This window comes from Alligator mississippiensis, chromosome 6 (assembly GCF_030867095.1).
Source record: "Alligator mississippiensis isolate rAllMis1 chromosome 6, rAllMis1, whole genome shotgun sequence".
Classification (NCBI taxonomy): domain Eukaryota; kingdom Metazoa; phylum Chordata; order Crocodylia; family Alligatoridae; genus Alligator; species Alligator mississippiensis.
In genome coordinates this window covers 18,007,368-18,025,810 of record NC_081829.1, presented here as the reverse complement: position 1 = coordinate 18,025,810, position 18,443 = coordinate 18,007,368, and the positions used below count along the sequence as shown (strand labels likewise).

The window sequence follows — 18,443 nt, the reverse complement described above, 5'->3', positions numbered from 1 at the left end:
GTGTTGCAAAGAGGGGGAGAATCACCTCCTTGGACCTGCTCATGATGCGTCTGTGGATACAAGACAAGGTGCAGTTAGCCTTACTGACCGCATCCTAACACTGGCAGCCCATGTTCATTTTAGAATTGATAATGACTCCAAGATCTCTTTCTGCCACTGTGTTTTCAAGAAGGGAGTTCCCCAGCCTATAGGTATGCTTCTGGTTCTTTCTGACCAAGTGCAGTACCCTGTACTTGTCAGTATTGAATCCCATCCTATTCACATTCGCCCAACCCTGTAACCTGTTCAGGTCCAGTTGCATCCTGTCCCTCCCTTCTAGCGTGCCCACCTCGCCCCAAATCTTGGTGTCGTCAGCGAATCTGAACAGGGTGCTAGTCACCCCCTCGTCCTAGTCGCTAATAAAGAAATTGAACAGTAGGGGCCTGAGGACACACATGCTTGCATGAAGCTTTTAAACCCACTTCAATAATAGCTAAGACTTTATTCTGGAGTACTTGTGACCAGTTGCATTTGATCTGCTGCCCTCAGTTTGCATAATATTGCTCACAAAGGCCCCAAGCTTGTGCTGAAATCTGCCCAAGCAGACCCCTGTACACCTGTGGGGACCCCTGGGTCAGCCTAGCCTTGTGTTGCATCTTCCCTGTTATTAACCCAGTTGATTGTGCCTTAGGCTAAACATCATGCTAGCCTATCCTGGGTTCAAACACTCTCACTGGAAAACAGCTGCCAGCATTACATCTTTACTGTTTCCATACTCTCCTATATCTGCCTGGAATCATACCCTGGCTTTCTTTCTGCTGAAATACCCTACAATTCTTTCCCAGTAACCTTAGGACAACCTGTCTGCCCTCTGGGGATAACTGAAAAGAGTACTAGATAACTATTAGCACAGGTGGCTTAACTTGGGTCCCCAAAGCAAAGGCGATAGGTTCTAGCCCAACAGCCAAGTAAACTATCCAGAGTTTAAAGCATATACAAACATATACCTGGGTTTGGGTTTTTTTTTGCAGACAGCCGTGGGAGTTGGGGCTCAAACCCAGGTACCCATCATTAACCCATTAGCCTAAGTTAATGATGCAGCAAAAGACACTCTTGTGCCAGTACAGCCACATCAATAGCGCAGATGACAATCGCAGTCATAGCTGTGCCCCCACTCCCCCAAAATGCCATTAAGTAGATAAGTAAAACAGTCCTTTAACGAGTCGTGTTTATAACATTTGTATCACTGGTATACACTATACTCATACATTCAATGCTTTGCCAGTGTAGACTACATCTCTATTTCAGGATTAGGTCTATATTCCTAGACCAATAACTCCGTTTCAGTGTAGCCAACACCCCAGCAATTTCAAAGGGGCACTAACTGAGCCACAAGAGGTCTTCACACAGATTAAATTAAGAAGAGTCCAAGTTATCAACTCTCACCATCCTTTCCTAGAAGACATTAAAAAGCCACAGTCTTGTCTGTCCTCGCAATAATTGCTGGTAAGGGTGGGGAAGAGAGAGAGACCAAGAGAGGAAAAGCATCACAAATTACATATGAAAGCATCACTAAAGCATCTAGCATGAGATAGATTAGGAGGGAGAATTCACTTAAAAAAAAAAAAAAAAAAAAGTATTTCATTTGAAATGGCAGAAAAAAGGGAACAGAGAGAAATGGTTAGTATCTTGCATTTTGTTTTAACATTTTCTTACATCTTCCAAGTCTGGAAGTCTCACTTTGAGGGACCAAAATAATAGCCATGTCTTTTATTATGTTATTCTGTTTTTTTATTATGTTATTCCAGTGTTGCTGGCATCCTCTGAAGAATAAAAAGGCAACATCCATTTCCCTATCAAGATGCTCCTTTTCCATTTAGCAAACATTGATATTTCTTCCCCTGTGTTACTAATGGAGCAGAAGCCAACAAGACAGGTTTTGCTTAGTTCTCCATTTGTGTAGAGCATCACTGACTAAGTCAACAGAAGCAAGTATGGCTCCAGGGAAAGTGATGTTCCACAGTCCGACTCCTGTTCTACAATGAAAGATTTCCTTGTTATTGGAAATCCTCAAAAAAGGTGCTTTTTCTTCGGTTTCTAAGTGGGACTAGAATCTCTTTAAAAAAAAAAAACCAGCTAACTCCTAAATTTAGCTATCTGCTCTTTTAATGCTACTAAATAGCTGCATAAGTTTATTAAATAGTGTCCCTACTACTAAGCATCAATGTCACTGGAATGGGCAATTCCCAGGATCATCACTTCACTTTTCCTCGGATAAAGTGATGATTTTAGATCTGAAGCATGAATTAACTTTGTGACAAGTTATTCCACTCAGCAAAGGAAAGGCATTTTTGAAGAGAGAAGTGCATTAGAGAGAATTTTTGGAATATTTGCTGCATCCCAGTGCTGAGTAAACATATCTGCACCTCAGACCAAGAAATCTCAGCTGTCTTGTATGCAAGTTGTTAAGTGTTACCAGAAAGAAACAGACTACCCATAAATGACTAATGTAAGAATCTCAGACCAGAGTGGATAATCAACCAGGGACGTCTCCTCCCTTGGTGCCACTGCACCCAGTTCATTTCTAACAGAGTTGAATAATCATAGGCCAATATAAACTGTCTAATCCAGCCCTGAAGAATAGCCAGTCTGGTAAGTGCAGTTAATGAAGCTGCTTACATAAACACTTCTTGTATGATCTAAATGCAGTCAGCTGGGTATTGCCACCACCACTCCTTCAATTTCCAGAGGAAAGCTCCTCCCAGTGCCATACCCAAACCTAGTGGACTCCACACTTTCAGCAGGATCTGGTTAGACCTCAGGGACAGAAGCAGCCATACCTCTGAACTCCATATTCTGTGGTTTAAGAACTTTGTAAACATGAGGTATTGTTTAAATATTAGCCACTTAAGTTCTTTAAAACCGCTAATAAAACAAAAGAATGAGAGCTAAATGGAACCTAATTTTACAGCTTTTTGACAAGCTTCCCCTTGTTATGCATGTCACAAAAAAGACGTTTTCCTGTAACTTCCTAGGACACACACAAAAGTAGCAAACTTCAAAAGATAAACTCCAATGGGATCAAAGGTGAGAAGCACTGGTTTGATAAAGGAAGATACTGTACAGGTTATTTCTTAAGAAGTGTTTAGGATTATGCAAGTGCTTGCACCGCTATGCTGAGCAAAGCAGACAGCTTCTGAAGACTGCTCTGTTTTGTTACTATATCCTAGCAATGTTGACACTGTGGCCTAGGCACAGCACTGGGAACCAGGACCTCTCAAGTGTTAATTTATACTCTGATATATTTCTTGATTACTTTAGGGCTTCAGAGTGAGAGTTAGTTACTTCTACATTAAAAGCAAAGTGTCTAAGCATATGGAATAATATTAGATACCCCTGCTGGTCTCTGACCTTCTGAGGAAAAAATACCTTTTTTCTGAAATAACTGTTCCAATGACAGTACACTCCACTTATGTGTGTACCAGAGAAGTGCCTAATTCACTAAACTGCTACCACAACTCCAATCCTAATTCATGGCCTCGTTCTTACATTGTAATATATTCCATTTATGTATCTGTGGAGGGGTTAAATGCATAAATTGCTTAAGTATGTAGCATCTTTCAGCCCCACTGACTACTTTGTAATTTAAATTTCACTCTGCTTAACACTACAGTAACTAACTCTGCCTAGCACAATAGTAACTAACTGTAACTCTTTTTTTGTAACAAATTATACTCCCTTTAACTACACCAGAAATGCATACAAGAGAAGAAAGAGTCACAGGACTGCCATTAGAAGCCTTCAAAATGGCTGAAGCCAGTCAGTTTCAGGGCTGGTATCTCCCCTCATTCTTAAGGCTTCTAAAAGCCTAAAACCAAGTATTAGAAGCCTTAAAAAGGAAAAGTGCTAGTCAGCTTCAGATCTGCTAATACCACAGCACCGACAAGGCTGGAAACTGCTTGTTCAGTATGCAGCACTGTAGCACTAACATATCCGAGTGTGACTAGCTCCCCTTATTTTCAATTTCTAACAGTAATCTTAGGGGCAGCTATTAAAAGTCTTGCACAGTTTCAGGGATGCTAAAACCACAAGCACTGATAACCTTGCTGACTTACTGATTAGTTACATTAAGTTGAAATACGCATGTACTTTGGGTAAGGCATTCATGGTCTTTGTTCAGTCCCAAGGTTCTGCAGTTTAAACTCAAAAAATGTATATCAAGTGCTCAGGTAGAAATGTATTTTATTCCATGCACTTTTCCATTTCAGTGTATTTACCTACTGCATGGATGTCAAGCTCAACTGGCACACCTCCCCCCGCCCCAACCTCCAGCCAGATCCAGACCACAGGGCTCCTTGCATCCCCAACAGGGCTCTATACACAGGAATTTAGTGGTGGGCCCTGACCCCACTTGCCCTCCTCTGAATTCCTAGCCCTTCCAGGAGCCTACTGGTTCATGTGAAACAGTTACATGGATCTTTAACATCCCTCATCTAGGGCCCCTATGTTAGTTACATGCAGCATCTAATTCAAGGCTTACTGCTCCTTACCGTATTAACACAGCCACAGACTGTGTGTGTATTCCCTAATGCCATTTCCCAACAGATATCTGTAGGAGCACTGGAAAAATATCAGTGTACCTCCCATTTGTCTGCCCTAATGCTGCACTGCCCATCAGAATCGCCTCTCTTCCACCAATAGTCACCCCTATCATACTGCACCATCAGTCCCCACCTTTAAACCACATTACAAAGTGCAAGATGTGCCCAAGACCTGCCATTCTGTGCACCACTTGGAACTCCTGCAAGAGAGGCAGTTTGTTGGAGATACAAGTTATCCTTTCACCAGCTGGGATGCAGTTAGAAAATCATCATCCAGCTGCCTGCTTCCTAGACACAACTCAGGTGGGTTCCTTGTGATCTGTGGCCTGAAAATTATGCAAATGAAATAGACAATCAAGCCAGGAAGTGTTTACAAACTCATCCTGAGGAGGTCTGGTATTCTCTGGAAAGAAATCTCTTTGGGCCCTGCCATTCCCAGGCTATAATTGCAGACTTGGACAACAGACGGGCAAAAAGTCTTGTGAAAATCTACTTCCATCTGTTTAATTAATGATCTCTTGGCTCTTTACATCCAGCTGGCTTTCAACTCACCTCTGAGTCTTTTCCCATTTCTGCCCTCCCTGCTAGCTTGCTCTTGTCTTAGGTAATACATTAGTAGTGATGTAGGGACAACATCCTATCTCAACACTTTCTTTCAGGCTGCCTTTGAACATGGATCACTCTCCTTGGACTGGTCATTAATCCCCTTACCTTTTCCTTTCAAATCCCTCCTCCAAACCCACTTCCTGTTTCAGTCCATGTTAGGGATGAGGCAATGACAGCTAAGTTTAGGGGCTAATAGGATTAACCATTACAAATTCTGAGCATGTATAAGAATTTCATATATTTAACCATTTCTCTCTGCTTCCATCTTTTTTAAGCTATGACCTCTGTATGTTGGTATGGAATGTGGCACAAACAGGGAAAAAATCTTGACTACAACTTCTGGGCTGTATTGAATATACTATGTCCATTTCTGTTAATACAGAGATGTACCTGCAGAAAATCCTTACCTGTGTTACCTGACAGAAGTGTTTCTTCTCAAACTAGTTATCTTTGAATATTTAGGGAAGGGGGGGGGAGGAGGCAGAGTTGAAATTACAAGGGGAGAGTTATGTATTCAATGAACCCCTATTCAAATATTAGGCAATTTCATTAATGTTTCTACTTCTAGAGCATCATAGGTTTCCCCCTGAAGCCTCCTAATCAACCCAAGTCCCATTTAACATCAGCCTCAAGTGATCAAGACAAAGACAGAATGGTCACAAACACCTGAAATAAACCCTCCACTGATGATCTGAGAGGAACCTTTACTTCAGCAGCACATCTGGCACTGCCTTTCTACCAAATCAAACTGCAATTTATTGCCTTCTAATGTACTGTACATTAGGCCATTTCCTTTACGGCCCCCCTTCACAAAGAAGCAGTAACTGAAGGAAATAATGGAGTGCCCAACAAGTGGGCAAGTAATCGCTCAACAAGCGTGGAACAAGGGAGGGTCAGTTGCTTGCTGTGCACATGTGGCAGCTCTTCAGAGGCCAGTCCTATCATGGTAACAGAAGGCTGGTGTTACAGAACAAGCACACTGTGGGAACGCTGCCAAGAAACAGGCAGGAGTGCTTGTCCATCTAAATCCAGAGGGCCCCTAGGGACTAGACGGCAGGAAGCAACCCCCTTCCAACAGCACCACCTCCTGCCTATACCTGCCAGACATTAGGCATGCTTAAATGGAGAAGCAAGAGACAGCAGGGTTAACCCACAGCCACCACTCTTAATTACATCAAATAAAAACCTACATTAAAATAACGACAGACTGGCAAGTCAAAAGCACAAGTTAGAAAAGGCCCAGTGGAAGGCAGCCCGTACAACCTGAGTTCACCTCTTTGTACAATCATTCTTTGTTTACATAATCTTGCACTGTTTAAACTATTTTTCCCAGAGGAGTCCTACCTCAGTGCATAGGATAGAAGCACTCACTAAATGAGCTGCAACCCAATGGATCTGTTTATCTGCATCATTTGATATGGCTCATGCCACATGCCTTTCAAATTCTGCACTAAGGACCAAGTGTTTTTCTTAAGGAGCTTTTTCTTTTTGGTGCTCACTATAGCTTAGAGAGCTTCAATAGCATTAAGGTAGATAAATTCATAATGCCTTCATGAGGTAGGAAGGGAATTCTCCATCTGAAAGATGGGGAGAAAATAGTGGACACTTGACAAGTGTGACATAAGTTGTGGGTACCCTACCTGTGACACTCAAGATCTTGTGTTCCCAAAAGGACTTAGCAGTTGAATGGCTTTTCACACATTCAAGCAGTCTTTACTGACCTCAGGTGGAACTGCAAGTGCTCAACATTTCTAAAAGCCAGACCCCAGGTGTTTCAGGTTGGCTACTCAGAAAACAAGGAATACAGTTAGGGCCCCCTGTGAAGAGTCTGTTCTGCAATTTGCTCACATAGGAGGTCAGAGACACAGGCAGGGACAGAATGCAATTCCCCAGTGCGATATACTATTGCTTTAACCACACCACCATTCTGTCCTGCTGCAACCATTGGCATTATTCATTACAGTAACTGCACCTTTGCAAAAAATGATACAGGGATCACCCAGACAACAGCCTGCTTCACTTTGCAACCCTCATTTGTATTCTGAGCTACATCCATCCTGTATAGCAAAGAAGGAAGAAGGGAGTGTAATGTGGTCAAGTAATTAAGAACACTGAAAAGTATTTCCCTCTCAGGGGAGAGGGCACCATGAATTACTAGCACTGCTCCCACTTTTCCTGTAAGTAGGGTACTCTCATCTGGATGCTACAGAAGTGACACTATCAAACAGTGAAATCTTTCCACAGACCCACGCCATAAAGCAGAGAGTGATTCAGCTGCAAGCCTGCAATCCACAGAATATTTACAATGTGGCACAAGGATTAACACCCACACATTTTACATCTATTAACTTCTCTGGATCTGTCTCTAACTCTTCTACATCAAAATTGTCAAACTCCTTTGGTAGATGGAACAAAATTCCACTTTTCGTTATGCTCTGTGGGCTGGCAGATTAGATTAGTTTAGATTACCCTACTGTATTCACAGCAAAATGTTCACTGACAGCAGTGGGATGTTTGCCAAAAAAAAAAAAAAGAGAGAGAGAGAGTCAGGAGTGAAATATGTGGGCTTTACACAGTATGCAAACTTTGACTTACCATTAAGTACTTTGTCTCATTCAATATCACTGAGCAAGAAGATATGCACCACCTTTGGGCCATCACTTTGTTACTCCCCCCCCACTCCCTTTCTTTTACCATTATTTTTCCATTATTTGCTTCCTTCTTTGCATTTTTTTTCTTTCCTACAACAGTTTCCAGAAGCGTCTTTTCCAGGCTCATCCCCATTCCATTTGCTAGCTGATGCTTGCTCCATGGCGACATGGGAGCTCAGATCTCTTCAAGACATTCTTGGACTAAACTGAATGGGTATTTAGACAATTATTTCTAACCGTTTCGACTCGAAACATATTTTTAAACGTAAGCAACTACTGCTAAATACATCAAGTAATATCATATGGGCTGGACCCAGCTTGTAGCAGGTACATGTGACAACCCTGAATGATATATTTTCAATTACAAGGTAACCCAAAAATATGTAGAAACACACGAAAGAACCACCCCTCTCTGCTGTACTGCAGGGACTTAGTAACAGACTAAACTGTACTACCATCCAAAGTGGGCAGAATTAAGAGAAGGTATTACCTGACTTTCAAGTACTTATCTTTACATTCTTAGCATTCCCTTTAAAATTTCTACACAAAATATAAAACAAAGCAAAGGACTAACCAGGGCCCCTTTTCAAAACAGCTTTTCATCTTCCATCTTCCAGGGTTAACATGTCTTATCCCCTGCTACTCAAAAAAGCAAGTCAGTTTTCACTTGAGGAAAACCCTCAATAGCTAAATGACTGCACTCATCAACAAACCACTCTAATGGAGCTTCCCTCCTGAAATGGACATAAAAAAAAGTAAATGGCTGGGGCTTCACTGGTACTTTAGAACCCATACTCCAAATACTCTAGTACAGAAGTTTAATACAAATAAAGAGAAAAGCACCCCAGCTCACAGGTTAACAGAGACCTGTCATTCAGAAAGAAGTCCAGTCACCTTCAGTGGAAGGTCAAGCTTTAAAACAGTAACAGAATGAGAACTCGCTTGTAACTACAGACTGAAGCCACAACATCAAAAACGCAGCAAGGCCCTAGGAGAGACCATTCATGTAGTCATGTGACCTAATTGCCTAACTCCTACCAGGGTCTCTCTTGCCAATATCTATCACTTCCAACATGCTACAGGTAGCTGCCCATTTTCTGTTTTACAATCCTCCTGCTGTATCAGATATAAAAATAATTTATGGCACAGATCTACATACCCTACTTTTACTGAAGCTGACATTATAGAAAGCATTGTGAAATTCATTCTGAACCAAAATAAGATTCCTACATTGTTTGACATGTACCTCTCTGATCTTCCCCTCACATGTAGGCATTTATGAGTTGCAATGAGAAATGAGCGTGCAGTCAAGTTTCAGAACCAGAAAACTGAGGGCTATGACCACAAATCTACTAGATTAGCACAATATACTGGGAAAAGGGTTTTTATGGTTACAGTCCTTTGACTTTTCAACAGCTCTTAACTGCACCCAGCTAAACCTCTGAAAATAGATATTTTTCAATACCTTCCCTGAAATAAGCTATTAAGTGATTCTTCTGAACTCAGACACGCATTCATTTAAAACGTCATGAATGTGCATGAAGGCAAGAGTGCTTCTTATAGTTTATTTACTGCCTCTGTTTGAATCCCCAGAGAATAACTCACACCTCCCACCACAACACTCCTGGACCTAAAATCCACACAGGCACCTCTTCACAGGTGTGTTTACCCAGTAAAAATATGATGTAAATAGACTCTTGACATACACACTTTCTATAGGCACCTGCTTCTCTCACTTTAGCGCTGACATGCGCACAGTTCTTCAGGGTATCGGAGGTGCACGGAGTCAATTTCTCTCCTAAAGGCATCATCCACTCCATTAGTGTTCCCAGTGCCGTAGCAATTAACACTGCCACCGCTCCCCCATGGGGAACCTCATGGTTCAGATAACATGACTTCATGTATTGAATATCGACAGCAAGCAGGGTGAGATCTAATCCAAAGGGCCAGGCTGGGATGCCAGATCGGACCCACTGACCAACCACATGTGCAGACCCTGGGCTGGATCAAACCCACAAACCAACCCTACATGTGGGATTGGGCCTGAGGTATCAAAAATGCTGATCAGTGGTGCTCAAACATGGGCAGCAAGTCAGGTCATGAAGATCTTGGCTTACTTTGATTTTGGAGGGGCTAAACAAAGCATAGGGACAAGCAAAGCTTTAACATTCAATTTTCCTTGAAGGCCTATAGCTACTCCTGTAGATCAAAGACAATACCATTACTAGGGGAAATCATGCTTCATTTAAACAGAGAAAACATAATACAGAAGCTCCTGCTCTGACTCTGCACAGATGTCACACCTATCACAAGAGTCAACAACTTCAACATACACAGAAGTTGCAGAATAATTAAAATCTTGCTAAAAGAAATTGTACACAAATCTAAGAATGTGTTTTAACGATTCCATTTCCAACTCACTGCAGTTGTGAAAAACCTTTTCATACAGACAACCCTGAATCAACCCAGTGACAAATACTGGCAGCTGGACACCACAGTTCTTAAGTGAGTGCACTGTTCTACTCAGCTCAGGGTTTTAATTTTTACGTCTCCCCAATGCAGACAAGACCTTAAGTTGTCTTTGGGATTTCAAAGAAAAGCCTCCACTAGCTGAGCTGAACCCATGTTAGAATATGCAAGAACCATAGTGTAAACAAGGGTTCAGAATCTGGACACAAAATTTACCAAGGCAGATCTAATTTCAGTTGTGGTACAGCACTCAGAAGCCTTGTCAATACCAGGGCTGACATGCACTCTAACACTCTTCTAGTGCATAGCTTGCTTTTAATTTTGTTAGCATGAAGCAGCCATATGTCACTGTTTACATGATTACTGGTTCAGGACAGAGACCTTGATTATGGCTGCAGTACCTAGAAAACTCAAGGTTCTAACACAGACAAGGATTTATATGAGCATTAATATTTTGTTGGCAATTTTAGTAGAAATATTTAGCTGATTTATCTTACGGTGAACTGCCACTCACATTTCCTCACATGTCAAAAGCCCTGAATGACACTTTCCCACACTTCCAAAACCATTAGTTTCCCTCCCACTTCTTTTGATAGACTTGGGCACCACCACAAAAATCTGACACACCGAACACCAAAAATTAAAACTGAAGCACAAGAACAGCATAAAATGGAATAGTGCAAACACCTCAGGTTCTCTTTTATTCGCTCTCAAATATTAACATTTAAATGAAGCTTTTCGAAAACATAAATGAAATTACCAGAGAATTCATGTTTCAGCACCAGAGCACTGACCACAGAGAATCAGTCCAAAGAGCATGCAGATCATTCACAGAAGAACTTACAGACTTCAGGGGAACACCCCCCCTGCCAACACCAACAAATTCTATTTCCCATTTCACAAATGATCAAGGAGGACTTCTAGAGATGCTGCCACCTAAAGTCTACCTAGACACTGTTCCATCTGAAACTGGTCACCTCAGGAACAGATGGGCTACCACAAATAAAACAGGCAAAGATTTAACTATTTTTGTTGACTTAATGTTATTATGCATTTTACTTACCCCTGAAGGGCAACCCTTTGAAATGAAAATCTTTAGCTGTAGGAGGCAGTACAGTGCATCTTTATACCCCTGACCAGGGTACTTAAGCATTACAGTCATGACAGAGTTAAATACCCACCAGCTCAGAGGAGAACAAAAGGTACTCCACTGCAACATGCCTAACATTTACATTGCCTCTCTCTGCTCATTAAACAGGTTTTGGTTAAATAATGAACAAACTGTATTACAGACTCCGATGAGAATTCCAAAATTATAAATCAACTGGTAAAGCCCAGAGGAGATCGAAGGGAGTGGGAGGGAAGGAAGGATAATATTGACTAATATAAAGGGCGCAGCTTGACAGTGGATATTCCTGCCACACCTGATCAAACATGTTCCATGGGGGGGAGGGGAAAGAGAGAGAAAGAAGGGAGATGGGACAAGGCAGCCTGAAATTTGCATCCGGAACAGATTAAAATGGATTCTTGGGGGATTGAGAAAATACATAATATATATTACTATAAATGCAAAACTGTACTAAAAGCTAACTCAAATGTCAAAGATTACAGCTTGAATAAATTTAAATACAAAAGCTATGTGCTTCCATGAGTTAATGAAAGAGACATGAAAGCAAGGTTTAGGCAAGAACTAAGCTCAGGCCTCACACTGGAAGATGGAGGGCTCAGCAGAGTGGACATCATCCAGCAGGCTCCACAATGTTACAAGATATTGCTTGAGTATCCTTGCATGCCCAAAGCTAAAAGATTAGACACCTCATCTGCCTCCTATTCCAAGAACTTAATTTATAAAGAGCAGTCACAGGGATGAAATTGCCTGCTTACAACAGCACCATGCTTTGGAAACAATGCTCTCCTGTCACACACAACACGGACAACCACTAGGCCATATTCACATAATGATCCTGGAGTTCACAGGATGCTCCTGGATTGCTCAGCACATGGAATTCTCTATGCCATAAGCAGATAGTTTGGTTGCAGTCATTCCAGAGAGCTCTAACCGTAAGTGCTCATTGGCTAGTAAGCTAATGAGCATGCTTACACTGTGTTACTTGAAAGTAGAATCATGAACCTCCAATTGACTTGCTATTGCTTAACACATTTATTTGTCTATATCTTTCACCCTGCCAAGTTCAGGGAAGACCTTCTGGAAGCCCACTGCAGAAGGAATCCCAGTCTCCTTCAAGAGAAAACCACAGCATTAATAAGGTCCAATAAGAGACAATACCTTAAAAAAATATGCTTGCCTCTCACATATTTCCTTGACCATGACAGCTACAACACCACTCCAACAGCTTGGTTCTTACAACCAAGGGATGCCTGAAGCAAGCCTGTCCTTTCAGATGCTAGACATAAAGAAATCCAGGGAACAGTCCCTCCCAAGGCACTTCAAAGGTAGGGCACAGGTACTCTGGGCAAAGAATAACAGAGGTAGAAACCCCTAAAACACAATCTCCTAAGGATCTTGGGGCCAGAGATAGTGCCCCAGATCAAGAAAGTGCCCAGAAGTATACTGTGAAAAAACTACCTATCTAGAGAGAAAGTACTATAATCTGATATGAGATTCCCATTTAAAGCCAAGGAACATTCCCTTGGCATGGAGAAGAACCTGCAGCTAGATAGGAAAAAAGGAAGGAATTACGGCTCTTGGCTGCCATACACTCCAATAACCTCTCTCCAGCGCCAGCAGATAGTGCTCCTGGGGTTTTAACAAACACTACTGTTACATAATTCCCAGCTCAGCACCTACAGGGCAGTGGGCATGGCCAACAAGTGGGAAAGTACAGAGATGACCTTAAATGAGCTGAACTGTTTGTGCTGTTGAACAGTTAGTGCTGGTGCACAGGAATTCAAGGAGCATCACTGCATAATATATAAAAGTGTGTTTCCCTGTGTTCTGTTCAGCCATGAAACACTGAGATCTCATAGGATCTAGCAATGCAACACAGACTTTGGCACAAGGCTTTCCCTCTAACACATGTCCAGCATAGAGTAAGTAGGGTTTGGAATGTTGTTGTTGCCATAAAGACATGAAAAAGGATGCTTTGTCTAACATCTGTTCTAACTATACTGTTGATCCAACAAGAGATACCACCAAAACAAAAAAACCCTTGCTTCTAGAACAGAGTAAAACAGCCATACCCAATGTACCAGAGAAGGCTTCTTTTTTTTTTTGGAGGAAATTATCAAGGGTCCATACTACACAAGGGTGCTGGACAATTTAGTGTGTGCGTAAGATGTGATATTAAATTCAAACCAATCATAATAGGCTATGATTTCTACGTAGCATAGTAACATACAGGTCCCCTCATAAACTAAGGGGAAAAATACTCCATGTAACTTCACATCTAAAAAGTGTGTTGAACAACAGTGAAGGCCTACCAATCATTGCAAGAACATCTGTCACAGCTGCTGCCCTAGAAGACAAGCCTGCCTCCCTTCAGCACAGCCTTGGCACCTAACAAAGAGTTTCATTTCTGAGCCCAAGAGATTTGTATGGAAATTGCAGGCTGGTTTTCATTAGTATCTGACAGCAGGTGACCAAACTGACAAGTCAAAGAGATGGGAGAAATAAGATAGTAGGAGGCTGCTTTCCAAACAGTATTTTCCCATCATTCATGACCCTGATGACATAAACAAAATACATACTGGAGCTTGAACAGAAGGCTGAAATTTCTCCATGCATTGATTCAATGTAATACTACAAACTGTGTTACACTGTAGAGAGAAATCAGGCTGAAAGCAGAGACAGGAAAGGTTTTAATAGAATGCAAAAGTAAGTATAAAGTATTATGAAAACTATGGACAGAGGCAACGTTATGGGCCAGAGGTTCAGAGTATACAAGACAACATTTCCCAGGGACTGTGCAGCCAATGTTAAAGTGTAAAAACAATACCAGTACTTAGGACAAGCAAATACACAATTCACCAAAATTTTTCAGATAGATGAAAATCTAACAATATAGACAGGATGTTTATGTGACTGGTAGAAGCAGATCAATGGCATGCAGTTGTACAGGGAATGGCACATGCATGTGTATAGACAAAAGTCATTACTTCCACTTATGCACTGAATAAGTATATACATTACTTGTGCTTTCACACACAGTATATGTTCTTTACATAAAAAGCACGTGACCAAAAAATGTCACTTCATGCATGGGCACCAAGATACACCACATTTACACATTCTGTTGGATATACATGTGAGCTTACCTGTTATATTATTTAGGACTTCTTTCAAGAGGCTAAAGCTGTGCAGCAGGGGATCCCGTTCTTCATCCTACATGTTTGCACACACAAAGAATGTCATTAATGAGTTCAGTAAATTCCTAAAGGCATACACTAAAAAAAGGGTCCACAAAGGTTTTACCTTTTCAATAGAAACTAAAGAGGGGATGGTAAGTAGGTTAAATTAATTTATTTTAGTCCCCCTCAAGTCCATCAAGAACAAAAGGATGCATTTATGTTGCAAACTTTCTCTGGTCATTCTCTTTGGGGCTATCTATCCTTAGAAGTACTTCTGGCTTGCCTTCCACTGCTCCATAAAATTCAGAGTAGATCTATTTTATGCCACATTTAACACCCATAACAAATCCTTATAAACCAATTTAATCTTCAGAACAATTTAAAGCAGGAAGAGAACTACAAGTGATAGTTGGCACTATTACAATAATTTGAAGAAAGACCCAGTGTGACAAAATTATAAGATTCACTGCACTCTTTATTTTTTGTCTATTTCCAATTCGTCACAAACAGTGTTTCCTCAGAGCTGTGTGCATATGTAGTCACACCTCCCACTGGGAGGCACCCCACACTAATGAAGGAATGCTTGTTAGAAGGGAAAAGAGCCCTGCCCTTTGACAGATTGAAGCCATTTGTGTTGGATTAGAGCCATCTGTGTTTCATGTGCCATTTTGCAGTGTGCCACAGATACACATTAATTACACTGTTGTATGGATAAACCATCCAAGCTGGCTGAGACATCATATGACCTACAAATGTTGCATTAGTGCCTTTAACAAATCAGATTTGACCTATTATCTTGTTTCAGCCAACAGAATAGTTTAAAGGCACATGACAGCCCTAAAACAGCCCCTGTACCACAAAGAGTGAAAGATACCCTGTACATTAGCTTACTCGGTTCCCCAAACTTTCCCTTCCTGGCTTTTCAGATTGTATGACTATCACAGGCAGTAAGACAAAAATACATATAAAACTCATGCTGAAATGAAAGAGACAACACTTTCCAACTCCCTGTGACATCCAAGGTTATTCCCAGACAGGCCTGAATAAAGTGGTAAGGTGAATGCGAGGGTATTTAATAATATCCCCAGGTCAGTTGCTTCTTAACTCAGGGGGGCAACAGATTTCCAACTTCAAATCTCAACACCAGCTAATATTACACATTTGCTTACAAGAGCACACAGTTAAAAGGTCAAAGCTGCTTAGAATAATATACCATGGCAAATTATTCCAATGTTACCTAGAAAGCTATTATAGGGTGCCTTGTTATGAAGGAAGGGAACAGATTGAATCTCCTGAAGGGAACAGTTTCTGCAATCACAATGCCACACACAGATATTGCCTATTCAAGCACACTTACCAAATGAGTATGGGTGCTCCATCGGGCATTGCGCTTTATGGCACCCACCACTGTATTGATTTCACCTTGAACAATGTAAATATTCTTATCCACCATCCTGACAGTCCTAAGAAGAAAGAGAATCCATTAATAATCAGTTGTCCAAAATAAGTACCTTCAATCTGGCCCAGGTCAGGGAAGGAGCCTGTAGCAACAAATATTTTTAGACCATATGTTAGCTAAAGGAGACTTCCCAGTAGAACCATTTAGGAATATTATCTTGTTTTGTGCGTGAAAACAGACAACTCTACCATGAGATAAAGGCTTCACTTTTCCATAAGAAAAGCATTCAAAAGCAACTAGTTATTGAATGTATGTCATGTTATAACAAACAGAAGAAGGGAGCCCCATGCCTTCTCTTCTTTCCCTGGACATTTAAGCAAGGAAACAAAGTATTACAGCAGAATCCAAGGTATTTGTATGAACAAGTGTACCAACTGTACACAATGGGAGGAAGAGTGAGAGCAGATAAAAGCAGAGATGAAGACCAGATTAGCCTGATGCAGTACAGGGCACTGAATGCAAAAGCATTCAATTCAAAGCTATAATTCAATGTACTGAGATAGAAAGCAGAAGAGGGAAAGTATTATGTATATGGTTGGAGCAGCAGCACTTTAAGGCTGTAGCAACAGACAGAAACAAAGCAGCAGGGAGTAGGCAGGGCAGTCTTATAGATATCAGTGCTAGAGGTGACCCAGACCTTGACAAAAATAGAGAAACAGGCATGGAAAGGAACAAGCAAACTGATTATGCCTATGAAAAACAAGAACAGGTAGACTAATATCAGAGAACATCATGTAACAAAACAAGGAAGACTAGAAAGTGTGATGGTAACAATGAAAACTTACAGAAAAACGGAAAGGAAAAAAGAGAGAGGAGTTATATTTGAAAACAGTTGAGTTTGAGATGGCAGCAGAACTTCTACAACAGGATGAGACTCTGAGAAGAGAAGTAAATCTGAGCATTAACAAAGAAACAGAGGAGAAATAGAGGCAGCACTGAACATGAGAACATCAGTGGAGGTGCAACTAGCTACCAAAGGAAGAGGTGAAAGTAGTTTTGGTATAGTCATCCAAAGTTTCAGTCACATTCACACATGTGTAAACCTGGAACAAGAATCCTGTAGACACTAAACCACACTAAGTAACTAAACATGCAAAGGCACTCATATTCAGGAGTCAGGAAAAGCCTATCTTGCTTTAGAGAGACATAATTTTGCAAAAGTAAAATACTGTCATAATCTGCCCAATCAGAAGAAAGTGACAAATTCCATGAGTTTACAGTGTCTGCAATTTGATGAACTCTATAATTAGCTATACCACTGACAGATAAGGGATAATTAAATATATTGAGTGACTTCCTAAATGTTATAGAACAAGTTAATAGCAGAGCTATGAATACAGGGGCATTGCCATATCAGATTAGGCAGATCAACAGTTTATCACACTCAGCATCTTATGTGAAAGTGACTGGTACTAGATATTCCAGAAAAAACACGCACCAAAACTCAGGTTTTGCTTATGTCCTGAAGTACAAAGCTTCATACCCTTATTTGATCTTACACTATGTAATTGTGGATTGTGGATGTCTTATCCTACTTATCCATATGCATAATCTTTTAAGTTCGTCCAGTCTTCTTCAGTACCTTAGGGCAATAAAATCCACGTTAGCCCCGAGTTACTAAATAATTCTTTTTACCGCTATTTTGAGTATATCATGAGTTCATCATGCTTGCTTTGTCCTGATATTACAAGAGGTAAACTACCAGTTTACCATTTGTTATTCTGAGAGTCTATCATATTCCCATTTTGCTAATCTCTTTTCTCAGAAATCCCAATCTTTTCAATTTCTCTACACTGGAAGTCAGAGGTTCCAAGTATATGGTCTATCTGATGCACTTTTGGAGACAGCATGGTATATACAAGTTGTGCAGAACCTAAACTTTCCTTTTTTAGAAGTTTTATTTTTGCTCTTATCATTATAAGGATCACCTTGAGGCTGTAAACTAATGTAGTAATGTCTCAGTCTGCCAAAAACCTGAAATGACAACTAATGTAGAAATACCAAAACACACAGCACACAGATCAAACATGTGGAAGACAAGTAATCACATGATATATACCATGAACCAATGGCTCGGACAACTTTTAAAGCAGGGTGGTCCAACTTTGAAGCAGCCGGGGCCGCATACCAGGCAGACTGCATACCTTGTAGACAAGCCCCTGCTACACCATGTGCCCTTGCCCCCAATGCCCTGCTGCACTACATACCCATGCAGATACCCTGCCCCCACACCGCTGTACAGTACAGCCATGACACCCCCCACCTCCCCACCCACTGCCCCCAGGCTCACCCCATGAACTCAATGTTTTACCTCATTGCATCACACTGTCCCTTCAGGCAGGCCTGGAAAAAAACAGCCTGAGGAGGGAG

The 18,443-nt window shown here is 41.2% G+C and overlaps 1 protein-coding gene across 6 annotated transcripts in view; it reads right to left on the bottom strand.

Annotated features, from left to right (window-relative positions):
- GBF1 (golgi brefeldin A resistant guanine nucleotide exchange factor 1) overlaps nt 1-18,443 on the bottom strand; it is a 152,088-nt gene that overhangs the window by 125,481 nt on the left and 8,164 nt on the right. For all 6 annotated transcript variants that reach the window (XM_059729674.1, XM_059729675.1, XM_019489360.2 and 3 more), the window contains exons 2-3: nt 15,972-16,077; nt 14,582-14,648 (exon numbers count right to left, since the gene is read on the bottom strand). In XM_059729674.1, the coding sequence (XP_059585657.1) occupies nt 14,582-14,648; nt 15,972-16,067 (163 nt within the window). In that variant the 5' untranslated portion in view covers nt 16,068-16,077. The remainder of the gene's footprint in view (nt 1-14,581; nt 14,649-15,971; nt 16,078-18,443) is intronic.